This window comes from Vanellus vanellus (assembly GCF_965231255.1).
Source record: "Vanellus vanellus genome assembly, chromosome: 18".
Lineage (NCBI taxonomy): Eukaryota > Metazoa > Chordata > Aves > Charadriiformes > Charadriidae > Vanellus > Vanellus vanellus.
Genome location: NC_138923.1, coordinates 2,374,006 through 2,389,029, shown reverse-complemented (window position 1 = coordinate 2,389,029; position 15,024 = coordinate 2,374,006). Strand labels below are relative to the sequence as shown.

The following is a 15,024-nucleotide window of genomic DNA, read 5'->3' as shown; positions in this document are numbered from 1 at the left end:
GCCGCTTGGCTCGGCGGGCCGCCCCGCTCTCGGGTCCCCCCTCAGCGCGGTCCGCCGCTCCTCCCCGCCCCGCGGAACCCGCTCCGCCGCACAAAGGTTCCGTCGAGGAGTGCCCGCGCTCCCCGCCGGCACCGGGGCCGCAGCATCCGCCCAGGCCGCCGGCTGAGCGCTGGGGGAGGCGGCCAGGCCGCAGGCCCCGAGGCTGGGCACGCTGCTGCGACCATCGCCATCACGGGAGCGCGGCAACAAATGTCGGGGTCCTGCGGATGTGAGGCGTCCCCCCCTCGCTGCAGGGCGGCCACAGATTCTGGGTTGATCCCGGGCAGACAACGATGAAAACGAGAAACGCAACCAAAAACAGCCTCACAAAGGAGAAGTGGCCTTTCCCCTTTCACACTGCGACCTCGACAGGTCCATACTTTCAGGATAGCTGCTACAGAGGGGGGGGGAAATCCTAATTTGTCCTTCGTGAGACCTGCAGCCAGGCGCCAGGATTGTATAGAGCTGCGTCTGTCCAACCCGTCGCAGAAACCCCTTTGGCGCCTGCCCACCAGTTCGTATAACTACCAAGGCAAAACCTATGTGATTTAAAGCCCCCCAAACCACTTGGGTCTGTGGACAGACCCCGGTGAACCCTGATATCCAGAGGACAGAACGGATGTGCTCCACTGTTCCCAGCCACGAGCTGCCCTCAGGTCCGTGATTCCCCCTCTCCCCGTCCCAGCTGCAAAAGCCATCCCTGCACGCTTCGAGGTGCACACCACTGCCGGTGGAGCGAAGTAGGGAAGGCCTGACCATGGCAGGGTATGGCAGCTCCTCGGTAGCTGCTGGATATCCTTAGGCGCTGATGATATATCACGATATTGGTATAAACTACCGTGACCAGCCCATGGGCATGAGCAATCAGCCAACCACCACAGTGCAAGCAGCCACTCCACCCATCCCACGTGCAGCATTTCTTTGAGCCAGGAGGATGCCTGGGGCACCTGTTTTGTTCGCAGCACTGCAGCAGACTGAATGCTGCACAAATCCTTCCTAACAAAGCACATGAAAGCCTGCCTGTGCCCCGGGGCAGACATGATAGCAGGGGCAAGGAGGGCTGTCAGCACTCTGGCAATTTAATCCCTGTCCCCTTTGCAAAGTAGAGCACTGTCAGCCCAAGTGTAAGCAAAACAAAGAATCACAGAACAGTTCAGGTTGGAAGGAACCTTTGGAGATCATCTAGTCCAACCCCCCGCCATGGGCAGGGACAACTTGCACTAGACCAGGTTGCTTCAAGCCCTGTCCAATCTGGCCTTGAACACTTCCAATGATGGAGCACCTACAACTTCTCTAGGTAACCTGTTCCAGGGTCTCACCACTCTCATCCTAAGACATTTCTTCCTCATGTCCAATCTAAAACTACCCTCTTTCAGTTTAAAACCACTGCCCCTTGTCCTGTCACTACAGGACATCTACAGTCACATTCTAGTTCCTGACCAGCAAAATTGAATGGAATCTAAACTCTTCAGGAAGATGAGGAAATTCTGGCACTTTGCTTAAAACAACTCTAAGACAGAGAGATGTGCCTACAAATACCCCTGCAAGACCAAAAAGTGTCATTCCTTTAGCTCTGCAGAGGCCTGGCTGGTGAAGTCCTCTGGTGGGGACAAGATGGCCTTGCCAATAAATAGTCCAGCTCACACAAACCAAAATATTTCTTTAAAGAAGTTGCACTTGTATTCCTAGACCCCGTCACTGGGAAACAGATGGGGACAACCTGAAAGAAGCACCTCCCTTGGGACTAACAGTTTTCTTCAGAAACTCTGGTTCTAGGGATGTGTCTTTGTGGCACCAGAGAGGAGAAAGTGGACATGCATTTTGTAAAGTCTGGGGGTTGGTTCTTTTTCATGGGGAGGCTGTCGGGAAGGGGTGTACAGGCACCTACACAGGCGTTCTGGGGGCAAAAGACCTGAGCAGCCCCTACCTTTTCCCCCCCACAGCAAAGACCAAACCAGCCAGAGTCTCCTGCGGGTGGAAATCCAAATGTGCAGATGTCTTCCTGTCCCAGGTGCCACCCGAGAGTGAACATGGAGGCAAGAGCCGTCTGAAGGAACCGGGCAGAGTCCACACTCTGCCCCAACCCCATGAACATGTGTTTATGGGGAAGCACCCAGGTCCACCCTGGAGCCCTCAGATATAAAGTTAACCCAGCAAGAAGGAGTTTCCCCGCTTCTAATTTTGGCAGCTAGCACTGCCAGGCGCAGAATACCAAATGGATGAGTTTTGCCTGCTTTCTGCTTATTACACAGCTGAGTTCACCCCACATTTCTGTTTACCTCAACCCCCATCGCCTGGGGCAGTTTCGAGGTTGCACCGATGCCTTTGCAAAGCTAGCACTGGAATGGGCACAAAGCCATCATTTTATGTATTGAGTGGAGCCATGGAAAGGAAAACTGCCTGACGCATCGCAGCTTGGCCCACGCGCTCCCTGTGGCTTGGGGCTGGGCTGAAGTCAGAGCCTGGCCCCGGCCCCGCCTTTCTCCTCTTTTAAAAGGTTATAAAAAGCAGCCGCTGTCAGTTTGCTGCTCCGCTGCTTCCTCTTTTGACTCTTTGTGAAAGGACAAAGCACTTCATGTCTTGGCGTGAACTCCTTCCCCCCTGGCTGGTGATCGTAGCGGGACTGACGGGCATCGTGCTCCTTTGTGTCTCCACTAAAGATGTGCCCGTCACTCCTCCCAGGACCAAGGTAAGGGCATCCACCTGCCCAAGGGGCAGCCAAGCCGGGGGTCAAGCGGGGCAATAAGCAGAGGACCTTCTCCTCATCTGTGGGGCTGCTTCTGAAGGAGAACCTGCCTGTTTCCTTGTGCAAGCTGGGCATTTAAACTAAAACCTGGTGTGTTTTGTTGCTTTTTACATTCATTGTACCACTGACTTAGTTACTAGCCTGAAACAACAAACTGAGGAGGTGACAAACTGTGAGGATGGGTTTGCATCCTTCAACATGCTGTAGCTTTTCAAACCAAAAACAAGCCAACCCCTTTGGCTAGTCAGGGAAATACAGGCTGGATAGCACCCAGCAGAGATGCTCACCACAGGCTGAGGAGAGGCAGCCCATGTCAGGAGCTACCCCAGAGTGGCAGGGGACCAGTGGCGTCAATGGGGGGGAAAGAGCTATGTCCCTCTTGAAAGCAAGGAGGAATTTGGCCCTGAACTGCTGCTTCTGTCTTAAAAAAAAAAACAACCCAACAAATTATCTTCCGTGCCTTCTCCTCTTCTGTCCTCTCTTGATTTTAACCGAAAAGCCAACCTGCTCTAGGCAGCAGGGTCAGATCTGCCCCATGACTGGGGGGGTTAATGCCCATCCGCTCTGCCTCTTGATGCAGAGGTGAGATCAGTGGCACGCTATGGCGTAATCAAACAGAAGTAGGTTAACCTGCGTGTTTAGAGATACTACCTACCCCTCCTCCATGCTCCTCTTGGAAACAAAATTGGATTAAAAAAACACCTTATTGCTCCATGCTCTGCCCTTCCCTGGTGTTGAGCTGGGGCAGAAATGTGGTGATCCCTTCTCCTCCCTTGCGCTCCCAGCAGCACCCTCTCTTTTTGTGAAGGAGGAAGAAAATCCAGGTTTCTCCACCAATACCATTTATTTCTTCCTCTTCTGCGGCAGCCAACACGTCCTTGCGAGAAATACAAGCTGTCACTGCTGTGGGAGGATGCCAGCAGGCTTGGGCAGGGAGTTTCATCCTCCTTCCGCATTTCTGCTCCAGCTCCAGCCTCACCAACTCCTGGCCTGGGCGTTGTGTTTGGTGCAGCTGGGACGGCCAAGAGAGGCTGCAGCCCGGCTCTGTCTCATGCTAAAACCCTTCTGATGGTGTTAACATCAACCTCTTGGGAGCTTTCTCATCCCACTTGATCACAACTACAACTATTTCTGTGAAAGAAACAGCTTAGACCATGCACTACCAGATCTCATGAGTTTCTTTCCCATCTGTGTAGGGGATGTCTCAGTTTGGGGTCATGTCTTAGGGGGGAGAGGAGGAGACCCTAGGCTAGCACCAGGGTTATTTTGAGTGTGGGGACGTCCAAAACAGCCACAGAGCTGTGTTGCAGGGTACCCCGGCAGCCTCTCATTTCCTAACCTCACATATGAGGGGCAGCTCAGCAAGGCTTGGCCAGCAGCGAATAGACCAGATGCTGGCCTGCAAAGAGACTAAGAAAGCCCTCGGCCTCACCGCAAGGCAATAGGAGAACTGGCTGTGGACAAGGTGTTGAGAAATCTCATGTTTGCTGCTGCTGTTTCTGCCAAGACGTAACCTCAGGCTCCTCAGGGCTGCTGCACTGGACAGTGTACGTGCTGGCTGGTCCCACAGGTCTGGCACGCATCTGGGCAAACCCAGCCTGTGTCACACCACCTCTGCAGTGGGGCATCAAGCAGATGTGGGAGTCTCGGGTTCCTCAGAAGCAGGAACAAGCCACAGCCCTCCAATTCCTGCATGAAACCCTTATCTCTTCAGCAAACCAATCCAGCAGCAGTTTGAGTCCCAGAATCAGTCGAGAGCCTGTATAGTGCCATCTCCCACTGCTTTAGGACCTGTTTTTCCTGAGCTCCAGGTGGCTCAGCTCTCAGTAGAAGCCCTCTGCCTGGTTTCAGGAACAGCTACAGAGCATGCCACTGTGGGTGTGACTTATTTCTGGGTGGTTCTCCACTCCTGCTGCTCCTCATGCATATTCAAGAATGCAGATGGTTCCCTGAAAATCCACATCATCTTCTGGCTTCACCCTTTCCCTGAATGGAAAAAGCTAACTCAAATACTGCAGTGCAGGCCCATGGGTTACCCAGAATACCTACCTAATGCTGAGTAACCCTACAATAACAAAGCAGCATGCACTCAGTGGTGTTCATCTAGAATGTTTTGGGGGTTTTCCAGTATGGCATTGTTCTGGATGCTGGCCCATCCCGCACCATCCTGTTCATCTACCAGTGGACCACCACCAAGGCAAACAAGACCGGGGTGATCAGGGAATGTAGCTCCTGTCCTGTGCAAGGTAAGGTGCCCGATTCATGCTCGGTGGTCGGTGGGACTGGCATGGAATGGATGGAAACCAGAGATCTGTGCATGGACCATTGCTGCAATTTCCTCAGCTGCTGTACCATCTAGCTGTACACTGAAATAGTGCTGACCATGAAACACGGGCTGCTTATTTTCAGCATGGGTCTTCTCGACCAGCCATACATAGCTGCACATCAGAGCACTCAGCAGTAGCATGTGACAGGTTTGGTTTTTTTTTTTTTCCCTGCTGCAGACAGGGAAGCACACAGAGGGGCTGGGGCTGGTCCTGACATCCACATGGATCGGTGGCAGAGCCAAGGTTGCTAAGCTTCTCGCCCAGGTGAGACAGTAAACAGCGACAGAGACAAATCTGGCTGCAGGATGACTCCTGGTATCTTCTGCCTCCTCCTGACTGTGCTCTAGGCACTAAGTGGTGCAGCTCCAGGACAACAGAGGTGCAAAGACTCCAACCCCATATGCAAGTATGGGCAGCACAAGCATGAGTTCAGTTTGGTTTTAGTTGTCATGTTTTGGAGAATATTTGGATCTTCCTCACTAGTTTGAATCGGTTTGGCCCTGCCAAAGCCAGCTGAAAGGGTTTCATGCATTAACACTGGGGGTTTTCCTCCCCTATCTCTCAATCTTGCTTTGATGTTGAAGCCTGATTATAGCAGGATGCAGGGAAACCCTGAACTCTCAGTAGCAGTGTGCTGTGGGAGGGCATCTGCACAAGCAGCAGGGAAGAGGGTTTGTGCCCTTGCAGACTGTAAGCAATACAAACCACATACAGAAAATGCAATAACGGCTCCCTGAAACTTGGCATGTGTCCCTTCACTGCCACCACATTCACTGGCTGGGTTAAAACCAGCAACTGTAGCTCAGTGCTTAAAGACTTATTTGAACCTGCTGCTGTAACACTGTGTCAGCAGCAGCAAGAGGTCCAGGCAGGTCTCTCTCCTAGATGTGAGTACTCATCCTTTTCTGCATGGCAGTCTGGTCACAGGCTTTGAGTGGCCGTAGGAAAGCTGCAGCTCAGCCCTACACAGGGCGCAGGAGAGCAAAGCACATGGTGAGGGAGTCACGCAGCCAGGAAGGCAAGTGGGCCAGAGGATGGGGAAATGAGGCTCTCTCTGAGTAGTAGTTCAAACCCAGCATTTCAAACCCCGTTGAATCTTGCTGGACAGATGAGTCAAGGCTTGCACACAGCTTCTCTCTGCACAGCACCAGCTTCCTCTGGAGCAGAGGCGTCTTGCTTGCAGGCACAGGGCTCGGAAGCCACCTCCACCAACACAAGAGGAAGTGGAGAAAGCTGACTCATCAGCTTCGGCTCTAACTGCATGGCAGTGTGTCTTTTTATCTTTTACAGCGGCTAAAGCCACATGTCTTCCTCTGTAGGCTGAGACAGCCTCAGCTGTTGCAGCAGTCATGTGGCTAATAACATGGTCATTTACAGGATGTCTCAGCAGCAGAGCTAGGGTTCTTTTCATGCTATTCGGGATTTACATGCATGTGCTGTTTGGGTCCCTGTACCATATTTTAGCAGGATGGCTGCCTGGAGGAACTCCTTCATTCTGCTTGTGACAGGTCCTGTCTTCAACCGTGCCCCAGGCCAGCAACGTCTTGGCTAACAGCTCTCACACTTCTCCCATGTCTTTCCTTAGAAAATTTAATTCTTTACCCTGGCCCTCAGGTCTGGGAATCTCCAGCTCCTCAGATTCTCCTCAGAAAGTACGGAAGAGCTTGGAGCAATGTTTGAGCCGGGCCCAGGAAGAGATCCCAGCAGAGCAGCACAGCCAAACCCCCCTCTACCTGGGAGCAACCGCCAGCCTGAGGCAGCTGAAGTGAGTGAATGTTGCAAACACACACCCAGAGATCAGCACACGTCATGCGGATCATTCTGTAAATGCATCTCACCTTGTCTGCCCTGCAGTGTGTTTCATCCCTAAGCTGCTAGTCAGGTAAACCTCCTTCAGGTCCCCACACACTCGAGGGGAGTACAGCATGGCTGTGTCTCCATACTGTCCCCCCAAGCAGCCATGAGGATGACAGTCTTGCTACTGCTACCAGTCTGCTTGAAGTCTCCTTCACAATTAGGACTTCACAGTTAGTGCTTGGGAAAACATCTGTCACTCTGGAAGCTGAAGTGTTTTCAGTTTACATGAAAACCCATATGGGTGTGCTGAGGTGCTTCGTGTCAGCAGGTTGGGAACAGTGGTGGCAAGATCTACCTTATCATACACACTTTTATGGACCCTGTTCTCAGTCACCTCATTACTAGAACCTTTATCTCCTTTTAGACACAGGGGAAAAGTATGATCTGGAGGGGGGCAGATCAGTGGGGCAAGGCCACAGGATCCCTCAGTGGCAGAGGGTACTGAACTCCCAAATTCTTGAATGGTGGCACAACTGCTCAAATTATCCCTCTGCTGTTCTTGTCCCCAGTGTCATGCAAGGGGAGAGGGAAGCAGCAGCAGGAGTGGGATTGTCATTGTGTCTTTGTGCTGCTACCCGAAGTGGGGAGCACAGCAGCAAGCCCTGCAGCTATGCCCCCACTGCAGGCTGCTCCTGGCAAGGTCCTGTAACAACAATTGTGCTTTCTTTTTCTTTTCTGTTTAGCCTCACCCATCCCACCCTCACTGGTGGTCTCCTTGCAGCCCTGACTGTGGCCCTGAAGTCATCCCCCTTTGACTTTCAAGGGGCACAAATCCTGTCCAGTCCACACAAAGAGGCATTCAATTGGGTTGCTGTTAATTATGTTCTGGAGAGCTTCTTCAAGGTAAAGGACAATTGTGCCTGGGGAGTACAGAGCTGAGTGAAGCCTAACTCCCATTAACAAACAGCCACAGAGACATGTGGAGGGATCGTTAAAGCCCTGTACTTCAAAAAATGCTTAAGGACACCTTCTGTTGTCTTTTAGAGAGGGCAGGTTATATCCAACATCAGTTCTGGGGGACATAGTGCAAGGTGGTTAGAACTAGACTGAGGGACCAAACCTCCAATATAGCCTCTCCTGGACATGTCCATGCAGTTGCCCTAACAGATGTGAGGCTTTCTGGACAGCACCTCTGGGATGCTCCTGTAGATAACCTTACATAGCCTGGCCCTGGGGTGTCAACAAGATCTCCACTGCCCTGAGTCCCCACAGCTCTAGCTCAGCGCCACTGTAAAACAGGTGTTGCTGCTATGTCTGTGCAACACTTATGAGGAACGACTGAGGGATCTGGGGTTGTTTAGCCTGGAGAAGAGGAGGCTGAGGGGAGACCTTATCACCCTCTACAACTACCTGAAAGGAGGTTTTAGAGAGATGGGAGCTGACCTCTTCTCCCTGGCGACAAGTGATAGGACGAGAGGAAACGGGTTCAAGTTATGTCAGGGCAGGTTTAGATTGGATATTAGGAAGCATTTTTTCACTGAAAGGGTTATTAAACATTGGAATAAGCTGCCCAGAGAGGTGGTGGATTCACCATCCCTGGAGGTGTTTAAGAAAAGGGTAGATGAGGTGCTTAGGGACATGGTTTAGGAGTGGTGGTGTTTTTATCAGGGTAGGTTAATGGTTGGACTTGATGATCTTAAAGGTCCCTTCCAACCTCACTGATTCTATGATTGCCACTGGAGTCCAGCTGTCCCCCGGGCCATGCTGTGGATGGTGGACAGAGAAGCAGAGTCTTTCGCTGCCAAAGCAAAAGCCCATCAATTTTCCTCTCATTATGATGCTAGTGAGAGTATAGCTGGGTGTCCCCAGCACAGGGGCCTGGTCTGTATTCAGAAGGCACTTGCTAAACAAAAATACATTTAGGTTTCCTTCCTCTACCCATGGCTTCTCAAGCCAAAGGGTCTCAAGAAGGACTCCAAGTGCAAGAGAAAGGTGGGTCAGACAGCAGCAGCTGAGTTATTCCACAGCAGGGAAGTGAAAGGCAGTTCTGATAGCCGGCAGCAAGTGTCCACTGGTTAGGGAATTGTTAGCCGTGCTGGCAGCAACACAGCTTTCCCCAGCCAGGGATAGAGTGCTTACACCCACGTAAGCTTTCCTGCCTGTACTGCTAACTTCAGCATTTCCAAAATCAGTTCTGTAAGGCTGCAGGAGATGAAACCACAGGGTTCTTCTGACAGGAGGATCCCTTTAGCATCAAGGCAGAACTTGAAACCCATATCTGCCCACCTGGAAACCTCCCTCCCATTCCCCACCACCACTACCCTCTCCTCTCTCCCCTGCTCCTACCTGCCAAGACCAGTGCCTTGAACAGCCATCCAGGGGGGTGAGCCCTGCTTGCTCTTGCTGGCTGTGGGAGGCTCTCTGCACAGATGTACTTGTACAATGGCTCCTCTGTTCCCTCCAAAGCCACCGGTTCAGCATCCTTATGTCCTGTGGGGGGCAAGAAAAAAAGTTGGGATGCACTGCACCAGAAAGCTGCTTTCTCTCTCTGTGCAATAATGCTTGCATCTGTCTGTGACCCAGATATAGAAGTCTTAACTGACCTCTCTGGTTCTTTTTGGGTCAGTACGACTGGCGAGGACAGTTGGTCCCGTCCGGGAAGGGGATGGCAGGAGTGCTGTCTATGGGAAGAACCTCAGCACAGCTCACTTCCAAAGTGGAAGGAGGGGACCAGGCACCAAAAGAGGGAGTGAAGCTGGAGCTGTATGGGCAGACACACAACGTGTACACTCATCACTGCCCCTGCCATGGCACGGACCAGCTCCGCAGCAGGCTGCTCTCTATGCTCATTCAAGTGAGTATCTGCCAGAAGGGCATTTGCAAGGTTCTTGGATACATCAGTAACTGACAGTTGCACAAGGCGTAGCTGCTAATGGCCAAAATGTCACTGTATTTAATAGAGGGCATCTGCATATATCTAAAAAAGCCTAGTGCATTTGCAAAACATACTCTCTATACCCAAATCAATGCCCTCCAAGCAGACACGCAGGCACCCATGCAAGAGTTTCCTACTTGCAGGCTCTATCTGGCTCCTTACTTTATACACACAAGCACAAAATTGCTCTCCAGAGGTGCTAAGATCCCCTTCAGGGTAGAGAGAAGCAAAGACTTCCCTTGGTTCCTCTGAACTGCTCCTCCATCTGAGAAGGGAAGCCTAAACAGCAGCACCCGGGAACCAACTGGGACCTTTCATTTGGGTTATTTGTGTCCTTTGCTGTCTTAAACCCTGAAGTAGTCTTTAAAAGAACAATATTTCATTTTGAAAACGTAGGTGTTTTGGTTCTTCCAAACTTTGTTTCACGTTAGGGGAGAGGTGGCAGGATCTGATGCAAACTCACAATCATTTTGGTCTCCACCAAAACTGAATATTTCAGAAATAAACTACTCGCTGCCCATCCACTTGCCTCCCTATAAACCACACCTCCCCTTATTTGTGACCTGAATGTCCCACATGGAGACACACTTTGCCACAGTTATATTGGGGAATTCCAAGAGATGAGAAACACTGATTCTTGAGGGGCTGAGCCATTTGGAAGGCAGACCAGAACAGCCTCTGTCTTGCAACCAGAAAGAGTACGGGATTCATTGACATTTTATTTCTGGTCTAAGGGAGAGCAGGTAAGGCTGCTGCCCTAGTCTTGCAGTTGACTAACTGTGATAAGATTTGGCAAACCTTTTGCAGCCTGCCTGCTCAATTACAACAGTGTGGTGCCAGAAGAAAACTGTTCTTCACTGTGTTACCTTTTGTCTTCCTTTGTGAAGCCCTGGGATGACAATGTCCTCTCTTACTGTCTGGTTTATTCTGCCTCTCCAGGATCAGAGAAGTGCTAAAACTGTGTCTAATCCCTGCTGGCCCCTCAGCTACTCCCGGGAAGTGCAGTGGCAATCGGTGCATGGTGGGCCTTGTGCTGTCAGTGATGACACATCGGACATCCCTGGCCCTGAGGAGGTCTTCAACATCACCGGCTCCAGCAATCCCACCGCCTGCATGAGACTCATGCAAAGCCTGCTCAACTCTTCCTCTTCCTGCAGCTTCCTCAAGCACTCCCTCAGCAGTGTTTTCAAGCCCCTCCAGACCAGGTTTCTGGTGGGTTCTCATTTACACTGGGGTAGGCATCTGGTATGGAGAACCCATCAAATGGGACCAGTTTGGTCATTAATAAATACAGTGGGAACAGCCATGCTGTGCCCTCTGCTAGCCAAGAGGGCTAGTGCTTTGGCTAATGTTGCACACCTGTGCCCTGCCCTCTCCCCCTCATTGACACAAAGCTGTTCAAACATGGACCCCAGCTTCCCACCACTGACTGCAGTAGGGCTTTCTTCGTCCACATCTCAGCAATACCTGCTTGAGAGACAAACTGTGGGGCTCCACAGTGCCGTAAAGGAGCTCATGCGAGCCAGCAAGGATAGGGCAATCGGGAGCTGTGTTTTGAGCAGGTCTTCCCAAACAAAGTCTGTGGTGAAGCTGAAGATCCTCTGCCCTTAGCAAACATCTGGGCATGCACCACCACAAGCATGCTTATATCTGAGACCCTGAACCTAGTGTCCAAAGTCATTGAGTTGTTAAGCCAGGACCAGCTCAGGATCCAAGGAAAAACTGAGTGCGTTTCAGAGGGAGGAATTACAGAAACCTCCCCAGCTCCCTGCTCCTGAGCCTCCCATGGACATGGTCCCAAGCAGCAGAAGGCCCTGCCTACTTATCCAGGCAGGGCCGGAAAGGCTGCTGCATGCAAGGTAGAAACAGTCTGGTTTCCACCTCCAGACAGTAACAGATACCCCTCATCTTCCTTGTGCCCATCGGAGGCCCTGTAACCACCACCACAAGCACACAGAAAGGGCACCCCACAATGTGCCCACAGCTACCGCCACTCGCTGTCCCATAGGCACTGTATGCAATGCAAGGATGCAGAGCACAGTCTCCAACCTGATGGTTACTTCTGCTGCTGTTGTAGGTGATTTCTGAGGCCGTGGACTTCATGAGAGAAACTGTACCCTGTTCTGACTTGGGCCAGGCAGTCAACAGGCTTTGTGGAATGTCCATCAAAGAGGTAACTGGAATAACTTAGTGTGCAGGGAGAGTGGGAAGCAAGGAACAGTCTGTTGTATAAGCCCACATGGCTCAGACTGACAGAGCCAGAAGTTACTGTCTCCCTCAGGGGAAAACTTGGATTTGCCTGGTTTTTTTTTTTTTAATTTTATTTTTTACTATGAGGAAATCAGCTACACTTATTTTTCTTCCTCTCAAATCCCAGCTGCTGCTGGTAACACCTGGACTTAATTAAATGAAAAGCCACAAGTACCATTTATTGCATATTAAGGAGTAAACAGGAAGGCTGTCTACTTCCTCCTGTACATCACCTTGGTCTTCCTATTATCCTCCTCTCCTTCAGTGCAAGGAACACATCTGCTCAGACTCCGGGGGCTTTCCCATTTCACCTGGGCCCACGGAGACCAACCCAGGGGGAATTTCTAAGTTCTTTCCATCAGTTGATGGCTTATGAGGTCACCCTCATTTGCACCTACACTGACCGAGCATCAACAGTAACATTCAAACTGGACAATTTCTAGTGTTTGCTAATGGGGTAGCAAAGCCCATAAGCAGTTTCCTAAAGCCTTCTCTTCTGGATAGAGAAGAAAGATCTTGTTAGTGTTCCTATTGAGAGAAAGCCTGCAGCATTAGCTCAACCTAATTAGAGAGCAGAGAATCACATCAAGCAGTTCACCTGCAAGGCAACTGTAGGAGACCTGGCTGCCAGTCCTCCTGTGCTTGGAGCTGCCTGGTCTTAAATAAGGTGGGGACAAACGTGCTAAGAGAAGACACTGGTTCCCAGACCACAGCCCAGTAGGTGCAGGAAACATGGTTTCAGTCTGCACAGGACACAACCCCCTCCTCCAGTCCCACAGTCAGTCCCAGAGCAGGAAAGGAGAGGTTATAGCAGGCCTGGAATTCAGCTACTAAATATCTACTGCTTTTATCCCCCCCCCCCCCCCCCCCTCTTCTGGAAATGACACCAGCTGGTCAAGGAGTTCCAAACAAGCCTGGATACGCTTGCTGATTACTGTACTGTGTCTGCCTTCATCTTTCATCTCAGTACAAAGGGATACACCTTTGACTTTGCCGGGTCTGTTTGGACTGCGTTCCAGAAGAAGGTCAGTTACCTACAGCACGGTATTTCCAATTACAAGGGAGAGTTGGTTTCAGTAAAGCCAGCCTGTCTCCACTCCTACAAGCCCTAACCAGCTAGTTTTCTCCAGCAAGATGTTTTTGCAAAATAAATTCACAACTGTCATAAGCAAGAAAACCAGTGTCAGAGAGCTAGGGATTACACTTGTCGCCACTGAAAAATAGATGGGTCAAAACCTTATCTAAAGCAATTATTGTCTTTAAAAGTCTATGCCCAACAAGGAAGAAAGTATGGCTTGCTCACCACCTAATGCTAAGGACAAACTGCTGATAATATTTCCTGAGTCAAAAGATACCGCCCTACCTCTTTGCAATCACCTTTGTACTAGTGAGGGTTTATAAATGGCTTATAAAGTGTGAAATTGCCTCAGGAGCTGGAGCCCCTGAGGAAAGGAGGATTTGATTCAAGTCCTCCCTTTCACAAAATAAAAGAAAGCCTATTCCCAGACCTCTTCTCCACTCACCAGCAAAGGCATGGTCCCACTGAGCAGAGCCACATCAGTGACAGCAGTTCAGTCAGCCGCGTGGTGATGATCAGACCAAAGCAACCACGTAGGTCCAGGGTCCATCCAGGGAGCCCACTCTAGAAAGCCAGAAACAAGCTACCTACAACATAGGTCTGAGGTTCAACCAGACAATAGGGCCAGAGACAGAACTACCCACAACGTAGATATGAGACCCATCCAGGAGAACCAGTCAGCAAGCAAGAGAAGGAACAGCACACACCTACAGCACAGCTCAGGGAAGAGCTAGCTGCCCAGGCCAGGGCTTAAATGGAGCTCCCAGGCCCATGGGCAGAGGGGGTGGGTGGAAGTACCAGGTGAGACTGGTCAGGGCAATTAAGGCCTATTAGTGCATTCAGGGCACTGAAGAGTGGGAGAGCTCCTCATTTCAAGCCTAATCCTTGAATCAGCCTCAAATAATGTATATGAGGCCTTGGGTCTGTGCACAGAAGCACAGCTGGGGTCCAGATGTGTCCTCCTCTTCTGACTGCTCCTCCTTTTTATTTCAATAGATGGGTGATACATCATCTGGCTGGACTCTTGGGTACCTGCTGAATCTGACCAACACCATCCCCCAGGGCAGCCCAAGCTTCCTCAAGGGGATTGAACCAGGGGTCTGGTCTTTGCTCCTTATCCTCTTTGTCATGCTGCTCACTGGCTCGTTCATGCGCATCTCATACCGAGTGATGGTCAAGGAAAACAGCCTCAGTAACAGGAACAGCAGTGTTTTTGATGACAACTGACAGTTATTCTGGGAGTCGATACCCTTGCCAGAGGGCAGTTAATAGGGTACTTACAGAAATCACACAGCTGTAAGTCACTGGAGGATGCAAGTGATTTTCCTGCAGGACTCCTACAGCCTCATTGCCTTATTTCAACCTGCTAGCACTTGCACTACTGTACTTTGAGACACGGGATCCTGCTCTGCAGGAAGCCTGTGATTCCTGGTGCATGGCAAGCAAACGTTCAAATGTCCAGATGAGAACAGCCTCCACAGGTCTTGCTTGGGCTGCAGCTAAGATTACTCATGTCAACCTAATTAAATGATGCCTCTGAGCAGGCAGGCCCTGAGCTACTGTAAAGTTAATATTGAATAATCCTGTCTAACCAGGAGAGGTGATGTCTGAAAAAGGTGTTCTGTCCTCTTCTGTGCCCAGGAGAGAGACGATATCTGCAGTATTGGCACGAGTGATGACTGGAACAGCATTAAAATATAATCAGAATATAACAGCCAACTTCCTTCCGTGTTCTAGGGAATAAAGCAGGTATTTTCTGCCTGCTACTACTGATCTGTCTGTTGTTCCACCTCAGTGACAATATCCATGTGTCCCTTCCAGCAAATGCTCCTGCTGACCGAGAATCCTTCAA

The 15,024-nt window shown here is 50.8% G+C and overlaps 1 protein-coding gene across 1 annotated transcript; it reads left to right on the top strand.

Moving 5' to 3' along the window:
- Nucleotides 1-2,614: 2,614 nt before the first annotated feature.
- Nucleotides 2,615-15,024, top strand: LOC309679450 (ectonucleoside triphosphate diphosphohydrolase 2-like; the record flags this gene model as incomplete). Its single annotated transcript, XM_082492767.1, has 9 exons — nt 2,615-2,728; nt 4,914-5,031; nt 6,727-6,877; nt 7,653-7,812; nt 9,536-9,763; nt 10,784-11,056; nt 11,922-12,017; nt 12,985-13,119; nt 14,169-15,024. The coding sequence occupies 9 exons, from the start codon at nt 2,615-2,617 to the stop codon at nt 14,397-14,399; spliced, it is 1,506 nt and encodes a 501-aa protein (XP_082348893.1). The 3' UTR covers nt 14,400-15,024.